Here is a 14,749-nt window from a genome sequence, read left to right on the forward strand (position 1 = left end):
CTGCGCCACCAGGGAAGTCCCTGATTTTTGTTTCTGATTTTAAAATTCACAAGAGACCTCAGATACTGCCACGTACATGCTTTTATGCATACTTTTTAAACTGAGTTTTCTTTAGAGCTTTAGATGCAAAAAAAGTGAAGAACCCATTTTCCCCCTGACCTTCATAAGAAGAGCAAAAATATTAGAAAGGCTAGTCACTCCTTAAAACTGGCCTTAAGTACTTTTCCTGTGATATACATTCAAAACATGTATTTGACATATGCTTCTTTGTTTTCACATCTTTATCAGAGTATAATTGCTTTACAATGGTGTGTTAGTTTCTGCTGTATAACAAAGTGAATCATTATACATATACATCTATCACCATTTCTCCTCCATCTTGCATCTCCCTCCCACCGTCCTTATCCCACCCCTCTAGGTGATCACAAAGCACCAAGCTGATCTCCCTGTGCTATGCGGCTGCTTCCCACTAGCTATCTACTTTACATTTGGTAGTGTTTCTATGTCAATGCTACTCTCTCTCTTTGTCCCAGCTTCCCCTTCCCCTTCCCCATGTCCTCAAGTCCATTTTCTACATCTGCATCTTTATTCCCATCCTGCCCCTAGCTCCTTCAGAACCATTTTTTTTAGATTCCATATATATGACATATGTTTCTTGCTTAAGGAGTTTTCATAAGAACTCTTGCTATCCTTAGCACTTTAAAATTAAGAGGGAAAAAAAAGTACCCTTCTTAATCATACATCTACTAATTACCTAAACTATGCAACATTCATGGGTTTGGCCTGGTTTCATTTTTCTCTATATGCCACTGATCCCATCTTTGGCAGGAAAAAGACCCTGCATTTCTAAAGGCAGCACAACTAATTATACTAGTTTATCTCCTGTTACCTTATCAAACAAATAACCAAAACGAAAATGATACTATGCTAGAAAAGAACAAAAACACAACGTCCTCAATTTTATTTGCCAATCAACAGGACCTACAGAGCCACACAGCACAGATGGACCAATTTCTGCCTCTGTGAATTTTAAACTGCCTTTTACAACATTTCTCTGGTTCTGATGAGCCAGGTTCCACAATATGTCGGCTCGTGAAATTCAAGCAACTGTGCCTTCCTGTAAGCTCCTTCACTCAGCCTCAGCCATAAACTGCACATTGCCTATAAAAGAAACATGAAGTTATTCCAAACTGCCACGCACAGCAGAAACAGCATACAAATGTGTATGGGACGCCTGCAAGTGTTTTTGCTCCTACAGGATGCCCAGAGACCACGGGCCTGCAGCGTCATCCTGAGGGACACAGCACGCGCTGCTGTGACTCTAAGGAGTGCCAGAGAGGGAACCGCACTCACACGTCGTGACACCTGTGAGAAATGGAGCACATCCTCCTCTGTCCTCTGCAGTTGAGGACACATGGTGAGGGGACCTGGTACACATACCCGTGCACATTGTTTAAAGAACTCCAAGCAGCTGCATGTGCTCTGATCTATGAGGCCCTTGTCATGATACTGTTATATGAAAAACTGGACTCCTGAGCTTATAGCCAAAGGACCCAGAACAATGTAAGGAGAGGTTTTTCCACCAACCACGTGTATGCATTGTAATATTTACCTTCCTAACATCAAGTTTATAATATTTCAGAAAACAATAGTTGTAGCACACCAGTGATTCTTGTGACTTTCTTTACTCAAAAATAAAAGAGGCACAAAAATACAGAACTAAAATGTCCAATATCATCTGAAATAGCAGGTTCACCGAAAGATTTAAAGGTAAACTTGAACTGGGTTGGGGGGGATTAATTATAATTATTAGAGAGTGAATGAATTGTTTTTCAAAAAAGGTATCTCAGGAAAACACTGATCAATGGGGTAGGCGGTTATTCAACCTTCCGCTTTTAGGGGGGAACCGACAGGTCTCAGGGTCTCCTGGGCAGCAGGAGCCGCTCTGAGAAGGCCCTCCTGAGAATGCAGCTGACATGGGTCTTCACGGAAGAATGGACCTTTTCTCAGGCTCACCTCTGGCAAGATTAACCAACCACCCACAAGCACGTTCACTTCCAGGAGCAAGTCAGATAGATACATCTCAATACACAGCCATCTCTAGGCATCACATTTGCTATCTGTAACACATGGCACATGGCTGGTGGCTTTAGAAGACAAAGTGGGGACCCAGGGAGAAGATGCCGGTGCTGAGCACCCCTACGCATCACGCTCCAGAGTGCGCAGGTCCTCCAGGAGCTCCTGGGCCACGGCCTGCAGGTGAGGGTTGCGGCTCTTGGCCATGGCCAGGATGCGCTGCAGGGGCAGGGAACTCCGGAACTCCGAGGCCAACCTGGAGAAGACTTCTGGCTCCAGAACCACAGACTGGACAAGGCGCAGCACGTGAAGACACACCTCTGTGTCTGGATCTAGGGGGGAAGAGGTAACACTTCTGGTTAGAATAAAACCTTCTACAGGGACCTTGGGGCAGAATCCACCCCTCAGGGGTTCTTGGCCTCTCTGAACGATGAATGTGACAGTTTAGTAAACTATGAGCTGACCCCAAACAGTGCCACTTCTTTTTTTTTTTTAAACATCTTTATTGAAGTATAATTGCTTCACAGTGGTGTGTTAGTTTCTGCTTTATGACAAAGTGAATCAGCTACACATATACACACGTTCCCATATCTCCTCCCTCCCGCATCTCCCTCCCTCCCACCCTCCCCATCCCACCCCCCCAGGCGGTCACAAAGCACCGAGCTGATCTCCCTGTGCTATGCGGCTGCTTCCCACTAGCTATCTATTTTACATTTGGTAGTGTATATATGTCCATGACACTCTCTCACCCTGTCACATCTCACCCCTCCCCCTCCCCATATCCTCAAGTCCATTCTCTAGTAGGTCTGTGTCTTTATTCCCATCTTGCCACTAGGTTCTTCATGACATTTTTTTTTCCCTTAAGATTCCATATATATGTGTTAGCATACTGTATTTGTTTTTCTCTTTCTGACTTACTTCACTCTGTATGACAGACTCTAACTCCATCCACCTCATTACAAATACCTCCATTTCATTTCTTTTTATCGCTGAGTAATATTCCATTGTATATATGTGCCACATCTTCTTTATCCATTCATCCGATGATGGACACTTAGGTTGCTTCCATGTCCTGGCTATTGTAAATAGAGCTGCAATGAACATTGTGGTACATGACTCTTTTTGAATTATGGTTTTCTCAGGGTATATGCCCAGTAGTGGGATTGCTGGGTCGTATGGTAGTTCTATTTGTAGTTTTTTAAGGAACCTCCATACTGTTCTCCATAGTGGCTGTATCAATTTACATTCCCACCAACAGTGCAAGAGGGTTCCCTTTTCTCCACACCCTCTCCAGCATTTATTGTTTGTAGATTTTTTGATGATGGCCATTCTGACTGGTGTGAGATGATACCTCATTGTAGTTTTGATTTGCATTTCTCTAATGATTAATGATGTTGAGCATTCTTTCATGTGTCTGTTGGCCATCTGTATATCTTCTTTGGAGAAATGTCTATTTAGGTCTTCTGCCCATTTTTGGATTGGGTTGTTTGTTTTTTTGTTATTGAGCTGCATGAGCTGCTTGTAAATCTTGGAGATTAATCCTTTGTCAGTTGCTTCATTTGCAAATATTTTCTCCCATTCTGAGGGTTGTCTTTTGGTCTTGTTTATGGTTTCCTTTGCTGTGCAAAAGCTTTTAAGTTTCATTAGGTCCCATTTGTTTATTTGTGTTTTTATTTCCATTTCTCTAGGAGCTGGGTCAAAAAGGATCTTGCTGTGATTTATGTCATAGAGTGTTCTGCCTATGTTTTCCTCTAAGAGTTTGATAGTGTCTGGCTTTACACTTAGGTCTTTAATCCATTTTGAGTTTATTTTTGTGTATGGTGTCAGGGAGTGTTCTAATTTCATACTTTTACATGTACCTGTCCAATTTTCCCAGCACCACTTATTGAAGAGGCTGTCTTTTCTCCACTGTATATGCTTGCCTCCTTTATCAAAGATAAGGTGACCATATGTGCGTGGGTTTATCTCTGGGCTTTCTATCCTGTTCCATTGATCTATATTTCTGTTTTTGTGCCAGTACCAAAGTGTCTTGATTACTGTAGCTTTGTAATATAGTCTGAAGTCAGGGAGCCTGATTCCTCCAGCTCCATTTTTCGTTCTCAAGATTGCTTTGGCTATTCCGGGTCTTTTGTGTCTCCATACAAATTGTGAAATTTTTTGTTCTAGTTCTGTGAAAAATGCCAGTGGTAGTTTGATAGGGATTGCATTGAATCTGTAGATTGCTTTGGGTAGTAGAGTCATTTTCACAATGTTGATTCTTCCAATCCAAGAACATGGTATATCTCTCCATCTGTTTGTATCATCTTTAATTTCTTTCATCAGTGTCCTATAATTTTCTGCATACAGGTCTTTTGTCTCCTTAGGTAGGTTTATTCCTAGATATTTTATTCTTTTTGTTGCAATGGTAAATGGGAGTGTTTTCTTAATTTCACTTTCAGATTTTTCATCATTAGTATATAGGAATGCAAGAGATTTCTGTGCATTAATTTTGTATCCTGCTACTTTACCAAATTCATTGATTAGCTCTAGTAGTTTTCTGGTGGCAGTTTTAGGATTCTCTATGTATAGTATCATGTCATCTGCAAACAGTGACAGCTTTACTTCTTCTTTTCTGATTTGGATTCCTTTTATTTCTTTTTCTTCTCTGATTGCTGTGGCTAACACTTCCAAAACTATGTTGAATAATAGTGGTGAGAGTGGGCAACCTTGTCTTGTTCCTGATCTTAGTGGAAATGGTTTCGGTTTTTTACCCTTGAGAATGATGTTGGCTGTGGGTTTGTCATATATGGCCTTTATTATGTTGAGGAAAGTTCCCTCTATGCCTACTTTCTGCAGGGCTTTTATCATAAATGGGTGTTGAATTTTGTCGAAAGCTTTCTCTGCATCTATTGAGATGATCATATGGTTTTTATTCTTCAATTTGTTAATATGATGTATCACGTTGATTGATTTGCGTATATTGAAGAATCCTTGCATTCCTGGAATAAACCCCACTTGATCATGGTGTATAATCCTTTTAATGTGCTGTTGGATTCTGTTTGCTAGTATTTTGTTGAGGATTTTTGCATCTATGTTCATCAGTGATCTTGGCCTGTAGTTTTCTTTCTTTGTGACATCTTTGTCTGGTTTTGGTATCAGGGTGATGGTGGCCTCGTAGAATGAGTTGGGGAGTGTTCCTTCCTCTGCAATATTTTGGAAGAGTTTGAGAAGGATAGGTGTTAGCTCTTCTCTAAATGTTTGATAGAATTCGCCTGTGAAGCCATCTGGTCCTGGGCTTTTGTTTGTTGGAAGATTTTTAATCACAGTCTCAATTTCAGTGCTTGTGATTGGTCTGTTCATATTTTCTATTTCTTCCTGGTTCAGTCTCGGTAGGTTGTGCATTTCTAAGAATCTGTCCATTTCTTCCAGGTTGTCCATTTTATTGGCATAGAGTTGCTTGTAGTAATCTCTCATGATCGTTTGTATTTCTGCAGTGTCAGTGGTTACTTCTCCTTTTTCATTTCTAATTCTATTGATTTGAGTTTTCTCCCTTTTTCTCTTGATGAGTCTGGCTAATGGTTTATCAATTTTGTTTATCTTCTCGAAGAACCAGCTTTTAGTTTCATTGATTTTTGCTATTGTTTCCTTCATTTCTTTTTCATTTATTTCTGATCTGATCTTTATGATTTCTTTCCTTCTGCTAGCTTTGGGGGTTTTTTGCTCTTCTTTCTCTAATTGCTTTAGGTGCAAGGTTGTTTATTCGAGATGTTTCCTGTTTCTTGATGTAGGCTTGTATTGCTATAAACTTCCCTCTTAGCAGTGCTTTTGCTGCATCCCATAGGTTTTGCGTTGTCGTGTCTCCATTGTCATTTGTTTCTAGGTATTTTTTGATTTCCTCTTTGATTTCTTCAGTAATCACTTCGTTATTAAGTAGTGTATTGTGTAGCCTCCATGTGTTTGTATTTTTTACAGATCTTTTCCTGTAATTGATATCTAGTCTCATAGCGTTGTGGTCGGAAAAGATACTTGATACAATTTCAATTTTCTTAAATTTACCAAGGCTTGATTTGTGACCCAAGATATGATCTATCCTGGAGAATGTTCCATGAGCACTTGAGAAAAATGTGTATTCTGTTGTTTTTGGGTGGAATGTCCTATAAATATCAATTAAGTCCATCTTGTTTAATGTATCATTTAAAGCTTGTGTTCCCTTATCTATTTTCATTTTGGATGATCTGTCCATTGGTGAAAGTGGGGTGTTAAAGTCCCCTACTATGATTGTGTTACTGTCGATTTCCCCTTTTATGGCTGTTAGTATTTGCCTTATGTATTGAGGTGCTCCTATGTTGGGTGCATAAATATTTACAATTGTTATACCTTCCTCTTGGATCGATCCCTTGATCATTATATAGTGTCCTTCTTTGTCTCTTGTAATAGTCTTTATTTTAAAGTCTATTTTGTCTGATATGAGAATTGCTACTCCAGCTTTCTTTTGATTTCCATTTGCATGGAATATCTTTTTCCATCCCCTCACTTTCAGTCTGTATGTGTCTCTAGGTCTGAAGTGGGTCTCTTGTAGACAGCATATATATGGGTCTTGCTTTTGTATCCATTCAGCCAGTCTGTGTCTTTTGGTGGGAGCATTTAATCCATTTACATTTAAGGTAATTATCGATATGTATGTTCCTATTCCCATTTTCTTAAATATTTTGTGTTTGTTATTGTAGGTGTTTTCCTTCTCTTGTGTTTCTTGCCTAGAGAAGTTCCTTTAGCATTTGTTGTAAAGCTGGTTTGGTGGTGCTGAACTCTCTCAGCTTTTGCTTGTCTGTAAAGGTTTTAATTTCTCCATCAAATCTGAATGAGATCCTTGCTGGGTAGAGTAACCTTGGTTGTAGGTTTTTCTCCTTCATGACTTTAAGTATATCCTGCCCCTCCCTTCTGGTTTGCAGAGTTTCTGCTGAAAGATCAGCTGTTAACCTTATGGGGATTCCCTTGTGTGTTATTTGTTGTTTTTCCCTTGCTGCTTTTAATATGTTTTATGTTTAATTTTTGATAGTTTGATTAATATGTGTCTTGGCGTGTTTCTCCTTGGATTTATCCTGTATGGGACTCTCTGTGCTTCCAGGACTTGATTAACTATTTCCTTTCCCATATTAGGGAAGTTTTCAACTATAATCTCTTCAAATATTTTCTCAGTCCCTTTCTTTTTCTCTTCTTCTTCTGGGACCCCTATAATTCGAATGTTGGTGCGTTTAATGTTGTCCCAGAGGTCTCTGAGACTGTCCTCAGTTCTTTTCGTTCTTTTTTCTTTATCCTGCTCTGCAGTAGTTATTTCCACTATTTTATCTTCCAGGTCACTTATCCGTTCTTCTGCCTCAGTTATTCTCCTATTGATCCCGTCTAGAGTATTTTAAATTTCATTTATTGTGTTTTTCATCGTTGCTTGGTTCCTCTTTAGTTCTTCTACATCCTTGTTAAATGTTTCTTGCATTTTGTCTATTCTATTTCCAAGATTTTGGATCATCTTTACTATCATTATTCTGAATTCTTTTTCAGGTAGACTGCCTATTTCCTCTTCATTTGTTAGGTCTGGTGTGTTTTGACCCTGCTCCTTCACCTGCTGTGTGGTTTTTTGTCTTCTCATTTTGCTTATCTTACTGTGTTTGGGGTCTCCTTTTCACAGGCTACAGGTTCGTAGTTCCCGTTGTTTTTGGTATCTGTCCCCAGTGGCTAAGGTTGGTACAGTGGGTTGTGTAGGCTTCCTGGTGGAGGGGACTAGTGCCTGTGTTCTGGTGGATGAGGTTGGATCTTGTCTTTCTGGTGGGCACGTCCACGTCTGGTGGTGTGTTTTGGGGTGTCTGTGGCCTTATTATGATTTTAGGCAGCCTCTCTGCTAATGGATGGGGCTGTGTTCCTGTCTTGCTAGTTGTTTGGCATAGGGTGTCCAGCACTGTAGCTTGCTGGTCGTTGAGTGAAGCTGGGTCTTGATGTTGAGATGGAGATCTCTGAGAGATTTTCGCCGTTTGGTATTACATGGAGCTGGGAGGTCTCTTGTGGACCAGTGTCCTGAAGTTGGCTCTCCCACCTCAGAGACACAGCCCTGATGCCTGGCTGGAGCACCAAGAGCCTTTCATCCACATGGCTCAGAATAAAGGGGAGAAAAAAATAGAAAGAAAGAAAGAGGATAAAATAAAATAAAATAAAGCTATTATAATAAAAAATAAGAAAAAAAATTATTAAGAATAAATGTATTCAGAAAAAAAATTCTTTTTTAATTTTTAAAAATAGATTAATTTTTTATAGTAAAAAATAATTTAAAAATTATTAAGAAAAAATTTATTAAGAAAAAAAATTTTTTTAATTTTTTAAAATAAAAAATATGAAAAAACTTATTAAAATTTTTTTTTTAATTTCTAAAAATAGAAAATAAGGAAAAAATTATTAAGAAAACATTTATTAGGAAAAAAAACTTTTTAAAGTACAAACAAAACAAAACAAAACAAACAAACAAAAAAACACGGACGGACCTAACCCTAGGACTAATGGTGAAAGCAAAGCTATACAGGCAAAATCTCACCCAGAAGCATACACATATACACTCACAAAAAAAGGAAAAGGGGAAAAATTAATATCTCCTGCTCCCAGAGTCCCCCTCCTGCATTTGGGATGATTCGTTGTCTATTCAGGTATTCAGCAGATGCAGGCACATCAAGTTGTTTGTGGAGATTTAATCCGCTGCTCCTGAGGCTGCTGGGAGAGATTTCCCCTTCTCTTCCCTGTTCGCACAGCTCCTGGGGTTCAGCTTTGGATTTGGACCCGCCTCTGCGTGTAGGTCGCCTGAGGGCGTCTGTTCCCCGCCCAGACAGGACGGGGTTAAAGGAGCAGCTGCTTCGGGGGCTCTGGCTCACCCAGGCCGCGGGGAGGGAGCGGTACGGAGGAGGCGGGGCGAGCCTGCGGTGGCAGAGGCCGGCGTGACGTTGCACCAGCCTGAGGCGTGCCGTGCGTTCTCCCGGGGAAGTTGTCCCCGGATCACGGGACCCTGGCCGTGGCGGGTTGCACAGGCTCCCGGGAGGGGCGGTGTGGAGAGTGACCTGTGCTCACACACAGGCTTCTTGGTGGCGGCAGCAGCAGCCTTAGTGTCTCATGCCTGTCTCTGAGGTCCGCGCTGATCGCCGCGGCTCGCGCCCTTCTCTGGAGTTCGTTTAGGCGGCGCTCTGAATCCCCTCTCCTTGCCCGCCGCGAAACAAAGAGGCAAGAAAAAGTCTCTTGCCTCTTCGGCAGCTGCAGACCTTTTCCCGGTCTCCCTCCCAGCCAGCTGTGGTGCGCTAACCCCTTCAGGCTGTGTTCACGCTGCCAGCCCCAGTCCTCTCCCTGCGATCCAACCGAAGCCGAGCCTCAGCTCCCAGCCCCGCCCGCCCGGCGGGGGAGCAGACAAGCCTCTCGGACTGGTGAGCGCTGCTCGGCGCCGAGCCTCTGTGCGGGAATCTCTCCGTTTTTTCCTCTGCGCCCCTGTTGCTGTGGGGTCCGCGCTGATAGCTGCAGCTTGCGCCCTTCTCTGGAGTTCGTTTAGGCGGCGCTCTGAATCCCCTCTCCTCGCGCACCAGGAAACAAAGAGGGAAGAAAAACTCTCTTGCCTCTTCGGCAGCTGCAGACCTTTTCCCGGACTCCCTCCCGGCTAGCTGTGGTGCACTAACCCCTTCAGGCTGTGTTCATGCTGCCAACCCCAGTCCTCTCCCTGCGATCCCACCGAAGCCGGAGCCTCAGCTCCCAGCCCCGCCCGCCCCGGCGGGGGAGCAGACAAGCCTCTCGGACTGGTGAGTGCTGCTCGGCGCCGATCCTCCATGCGGGAATCTCTCCGCTTTGCCCTCCGCACCCCTGTGGCTGCGCTCTCCTCCGTGGCTCCCAAGCTTCCCCCCCTCGGCCACCCGCAGTCTCCGCCCGCGAAGGGGCTTCCTAGTGTGTGGACACCTTTCCTCCTTCACAGCTCCCTCCCACTGGTGCAGGTCCCGTCCCTATTCTTTTGTCTCTGTTATTTCTTTTTTCTTTTGCCCTACCCAAGTACGTGGGGATTTTCTTGCCTTTTGGGAGGTCTGACGTCTTCTGCCAGCGTTCAGTGGGTGTTCTGTAGGAGCAGTTCCACGTGTAGATGTATTTCTACTGTATCTGTGGGAAGGAAGGTGATCTCCACGTCTTATTCTTCCGCCATCTTGCCCCTCCTCCAGTGCCACTTCTTGATGCAAAAGCTTAGCTCATACGAGGAGCATGACAATGTCACCCTCTAGTAACATTCCACCTTCCAATGTTACAATCACATAACTTTAAAATGCTCAACTAAAAATACGAGGGCTTTTCATGTAGTTTTCTGTAATTCTGCCCAGTCATAAGATTGTTTTAAGAGGTATTACTTCATTTTCACTCCACGTGCAGCAAAGCCCTGAGAGACCACATACAGATATGGCATCTCTTCAGGCCACTGAGTTCCGCAAAGTCACAGCTGCAACACTCAAAGTGAATTCCATTTTTCCGTGTGAATGCTCTCTGGAGTTACAGAACCTGGCAGCCCTGCATATACTGTAGCAACCACTAAAAAGCAGCTGGACTGAAACAACAGCCCAACACAAGTTATAACCTTTAACCACCAGGGATTCAATTCTCCTCACCATGTCTCTCTACTGGGAGCCTTTAACATGCCACTGATTCTTGATTAGATATTGTAATTGGAACCAGACTCAAAATCAGTACCTCCTTCTTAGCACTACACTTCAAAAACCTTTTAAGAAGTGGACTGAGAGAGTAGACTGAGCAAACCCTCAGTGGGAACTGCCACAGCACCAAGGCCCCGGAGCCCCTCCCCGCTGAACGAGAGCCCCCAGGGCTCAGGGAAGACTGCTGTGCTGGGAAGCGGAAAACAAGCCTGCCCTACCCGGGCCCAGACCGTTGAAGCGCTCCTATCTGGGGAAGGGGAAGGAAACTTGCTCTGGCACAAGAACTGCCAAAGACACAGGCAGAGCGGCTGCCACAGGGAGGAGGACAGGATCACGGGGAAGGCGCCACTCAGATGCAGGTGGATGGGAGCCGAACCAAAACAACAGAGAACTCCCCTGCGTCCTCCAGCGGCCCAGCAAACACCCAGCAGCCAATAAAAGCAGTCTACGGCAGCAGCGGGAGGGGCAATAGGATGGAAGGAGACCCCTCCGAGGCACAGACCCAACGGGAAGGCCCGCAGCTGGGGGTGGAGACTGACAAAGGACTCTGGCAACTCAGTCCTCACCCGCAGCACAACGAAGGAGAAGACTGGAAACCAGCGGCACAGAGGTCACCACAGTGACAAAACCCACACCAGCCCAACGCCCACACCGACAGCCCCGCAGAACAGGAGGTGTAAACACTCTCTATGTACCTCATTCTCTCCTGCAGAGGTTGGTGCACTGCGGCCCAAGGGCCAAATCCAGCCCAGGACCTGTTTCTGCACAGGCTGTGAGCTAAGGTTGGTTCTTACATTTTAAAGAGTTATCTTAAAAGAAAACAAAACAGAAGAATAATATGCAACAGAAACCACACATGACGCTCAAAGCTCAAAGTATTTAATAGCTAGCTCATTACAGGAAAAGTTTGCTGACCTCTGCTCTACTGCCCTCCAGACAATGTCCAACACTCAATCAGAATACAATGACAAAGCAAGGGAAACAAAACCCCACTGCAGTAATAAAGTAATCAGCAGAGCCAGGCTCAGAGATAACCCAGATTTAGAAACAATCAGAAAAGGAATCTGAAATAAATATGATTAATAGATGGGAAAGCACTGTTTTAGGGTTCTTTCAGTATACCTGGAGCAGTACAATATTATTTAAAGATTTTTAATGTTTCAATTGAAAATCTTTAACTAATTGTGATTAATTAATATAATTAATTAATCACAGTTAATTAAAGATTGTATTGTAAACCCCAGGGAAAATACTAAAAAGAGTTTTTAAAATGTAAATGATAAGCCAACAGTGCAGATAAAATAGAACATTAAATACTCAATCCAACAGCGGACAAAAAAGAGGAAAAAAGAAACAACTAGAAATATTTCTGTATTTCTAGATACATTAGATGAAAACTGTATTAACCCATTGATTAAAAGACAGAGAATGCACAAAACATCAAGACCCAATTATACATTGTCTACAAGACACCCGAGATAAATATAAAGACATAGGTTAAAAATAAAAGAATAAAAAACATGCCATGCAAACACTAATTAAAAGAAGTCTGCAGAGCCTATATTATTATCAGACAAGTGGACTTCAGAACAAAAAATATTACCATGGATAAGGAGGGATTATAATTCTATAATTATAATTATAATTGTATAATTATAAAGAAGTTAATGCATCAAAAGGACATGACAGTCTTAATTAGGTATGTACCTAACAACAGAGTTTCAAGAGAAACAAAGCACAATATGCTAGAAATCCAAGTGCAAATAAATTCACAATCAGAGGTTGGAAACTTTAATACTTTTATTTCCATTACTGATTTTAAAAAAGAAAGAAAATCAGTGAAGATACAGAATCCCTGAACAACACTATCAACCAACTTGACCAAATATACATTCAAAAGGATTCAAAGTACATTCTGTGATCACAAGGAACTAAGTTAGAAATCACAGAAATACATAATAAATAACAGAAATACAAAATAAATAACAGAAAAATATGTGAAAAAATCTCCAAATATTTGGAAATAAAACAACACACTTCTAAACAATGTATGGATCAAGAAGGAAGTCATAAGGAAAACTAGGAAATACTTTGAATGAAATGAAAATGAAAACACAGTATCATAATTTATAGATGCAGTTAAATCACTGCTTATCAGGGGAAATTATAGCACTGAATACTCATACTGGAAAAGAACAAAGGTCTCAAATTAGTTACCTTAGCTTTCATCTTAAAAAAAAAAAAAGAAAAAATCAAACCCAAAACATGCCTAAGGAAGGTAATAATAAAGAGCAGAAATCAATACAAATGAGGACAAATAAAAAACAACTGGGGAAAAAACATTATACCCAAAAGGTGACCCTGTTAAAAAAAAAAATCTATAAAATTGATAAAACTCTAGCCAGGCTAAACAAGGAAAGGGGGAAGGAAGAAAAGACAGACACAGATTACAAATTTGGGGAATGAAAGAGGAGAAATCACTATAGAACCTACAGATATTAAAGGAATAATAAGGGAATATTATGAACAAATTTGTGCCCATAAATTTTGCAACTTGGATGGAATGGACAAACTGCTTGGAAGACAGAAACTACTAAGATTCGTTCAAAAAAAGAATCTCTGGAGCAGGGGACATTAGGAACAATTGAAGATGGAGGTTCTGTCTGGAAAACACATTGGATTAAGCTAAAACATACCCACAAATTCTAAGATGCTCCTTCTTCCCCTTCTCCATTTCTAGAGTTGGATGAGTCTTCTCTGAGCAATCTGAGCAACCCAAGAGGAAACATCTAAAGATACTGACCTGTGGGTTCCCAGTGAATGGCTGAGAATGGCTGAGCCAGCTCACACTACAGTGAAGTTCACAAGCCCCACTCACATGCTCAGGGCTTCCAATCGGCATTATAAATCCCACCCTTAAACACAAGCAAAAAACGATGTATTACCAGACACCTGAGAAGAAGATAATTATCATTTTCAACAAAAACAAAAGGAGGGCAAAAGAAAGACTATGCAATGAGAAGAAAACTTTTTTTAAACTTTATTAATCTCCTACTCAAGGAGATTTTTTTAAAAGTTGTATTATCCATTAAGCAAGAATGGGATGCTATTTTTTTTAATTCCAAAAAAAAAAGGCAGCTGGAAATTAAGTGCATGATAGTAGAGATGAAGACTTCAATAGGCAGTATGGAAAATAAAGTAGAGGAAATCTCTCAAAAGTGGTACAAAAGACAAAGGGATGCAAACACTTCCAAAAAAACTGAGGAGGAGGGAATGTCTCCTAACTGATTTTATGAAGCCTATATTACCCTGATACCAAAACCAGGCAAGGACAACACAAAAAAGAAAACTGCAAGCCAATATTCTCTGATAAACACAGATGCAAAAATCCTCTATAAAATATTAACAAACTAAATACAAAAAATACATTAAAAGGATCATACACCACGATCAAGTGGGATTTATTCCAGGGATGCAAGAATGGTGTAACATCTGTAAATCAATCAATGTGTTACATGACATTAATAAAATGAAAGGTACAAATCATATGATCATCTCAGTAGATGCAGAAAAAGCACTTGACAAGATTCAACATTAACTTATGATAATAACTCTCAGTAAAATGGGTAGAGAAGGAACATAAATCAACATAACAAAGGCCTACGACAAACCCATAGCTAACATCATACTCATTGGTGAAAAACCGAAAGCTATCCCTCTCTAAGATCAGGAAAAAGACAAGGATGCCCACTCTCACCACTCTTATTCAACATACTATTGGAAGTCCTAGCCAGAGCAATTAGGCAAGTAAAAGAAAATAAAAGGCATCCAGTTTGGAAAGGAAGAAGTAAAACTGTCACTGTTTGCAGACAACATGATTTTATATAGAGAAAACCCTAAAGACGCCACCAAAAAAAAAAAAAACTGTTAGAAATAATAAACAAATATAGTAAAGTTCCAGGGTATAAAATCAATATTAAAAGATCTGT

At 41.3% G+C, this 14,749-nt stretch overlaps 1 protein-coding gene across 5 annotated transcripts in view; it reads right to left on the reverse strand.

Annotated features, from left to right (window-relative positions):
- Nucleotides 1-592: 592 nt before the first annotated feature.
- The window catches only part of HSF2BP (heat shock transcription factor 2 binding protein), a 94,065-nt gene continuing 79,908 nt past the window's right edge, over nucleotides 593-14,749 (reverse strand). For 4 of the 5 annotated variants that reach the window (XM_007172672.2, XM_007172671.2, XM_057545172.1 and 1 more), the window contains one exon: nucleotides 1,172-2,408. In XM_007172672.2, the coding sequence (XP_007172734.1) occupies nucleotides 2,200-2,408 (209 nt within the window). In that variant the 3' untranslated portion in view covers nucleotides 1,172-2,199. The other variant, XM_057545173.1, reaches the window with a different exon arrangement.

This window comes from Balaenoptera acutorostrata, chromosome 4 (assembly GCF_949987535.1).
Source record: "Balaenoptera acutorostrata chromosome 4, mBalAcu1.1, whole genome shotgun sequence".
In the NCBI taxonomy this organism is placed as follows: domain Eukaryota; kingdom Metazoa; phylum Chordata; class Mammalia; order Artiodactyla; family Balaenopteridae; genus Balaenoptera; species Balaenoptera acutorostrata.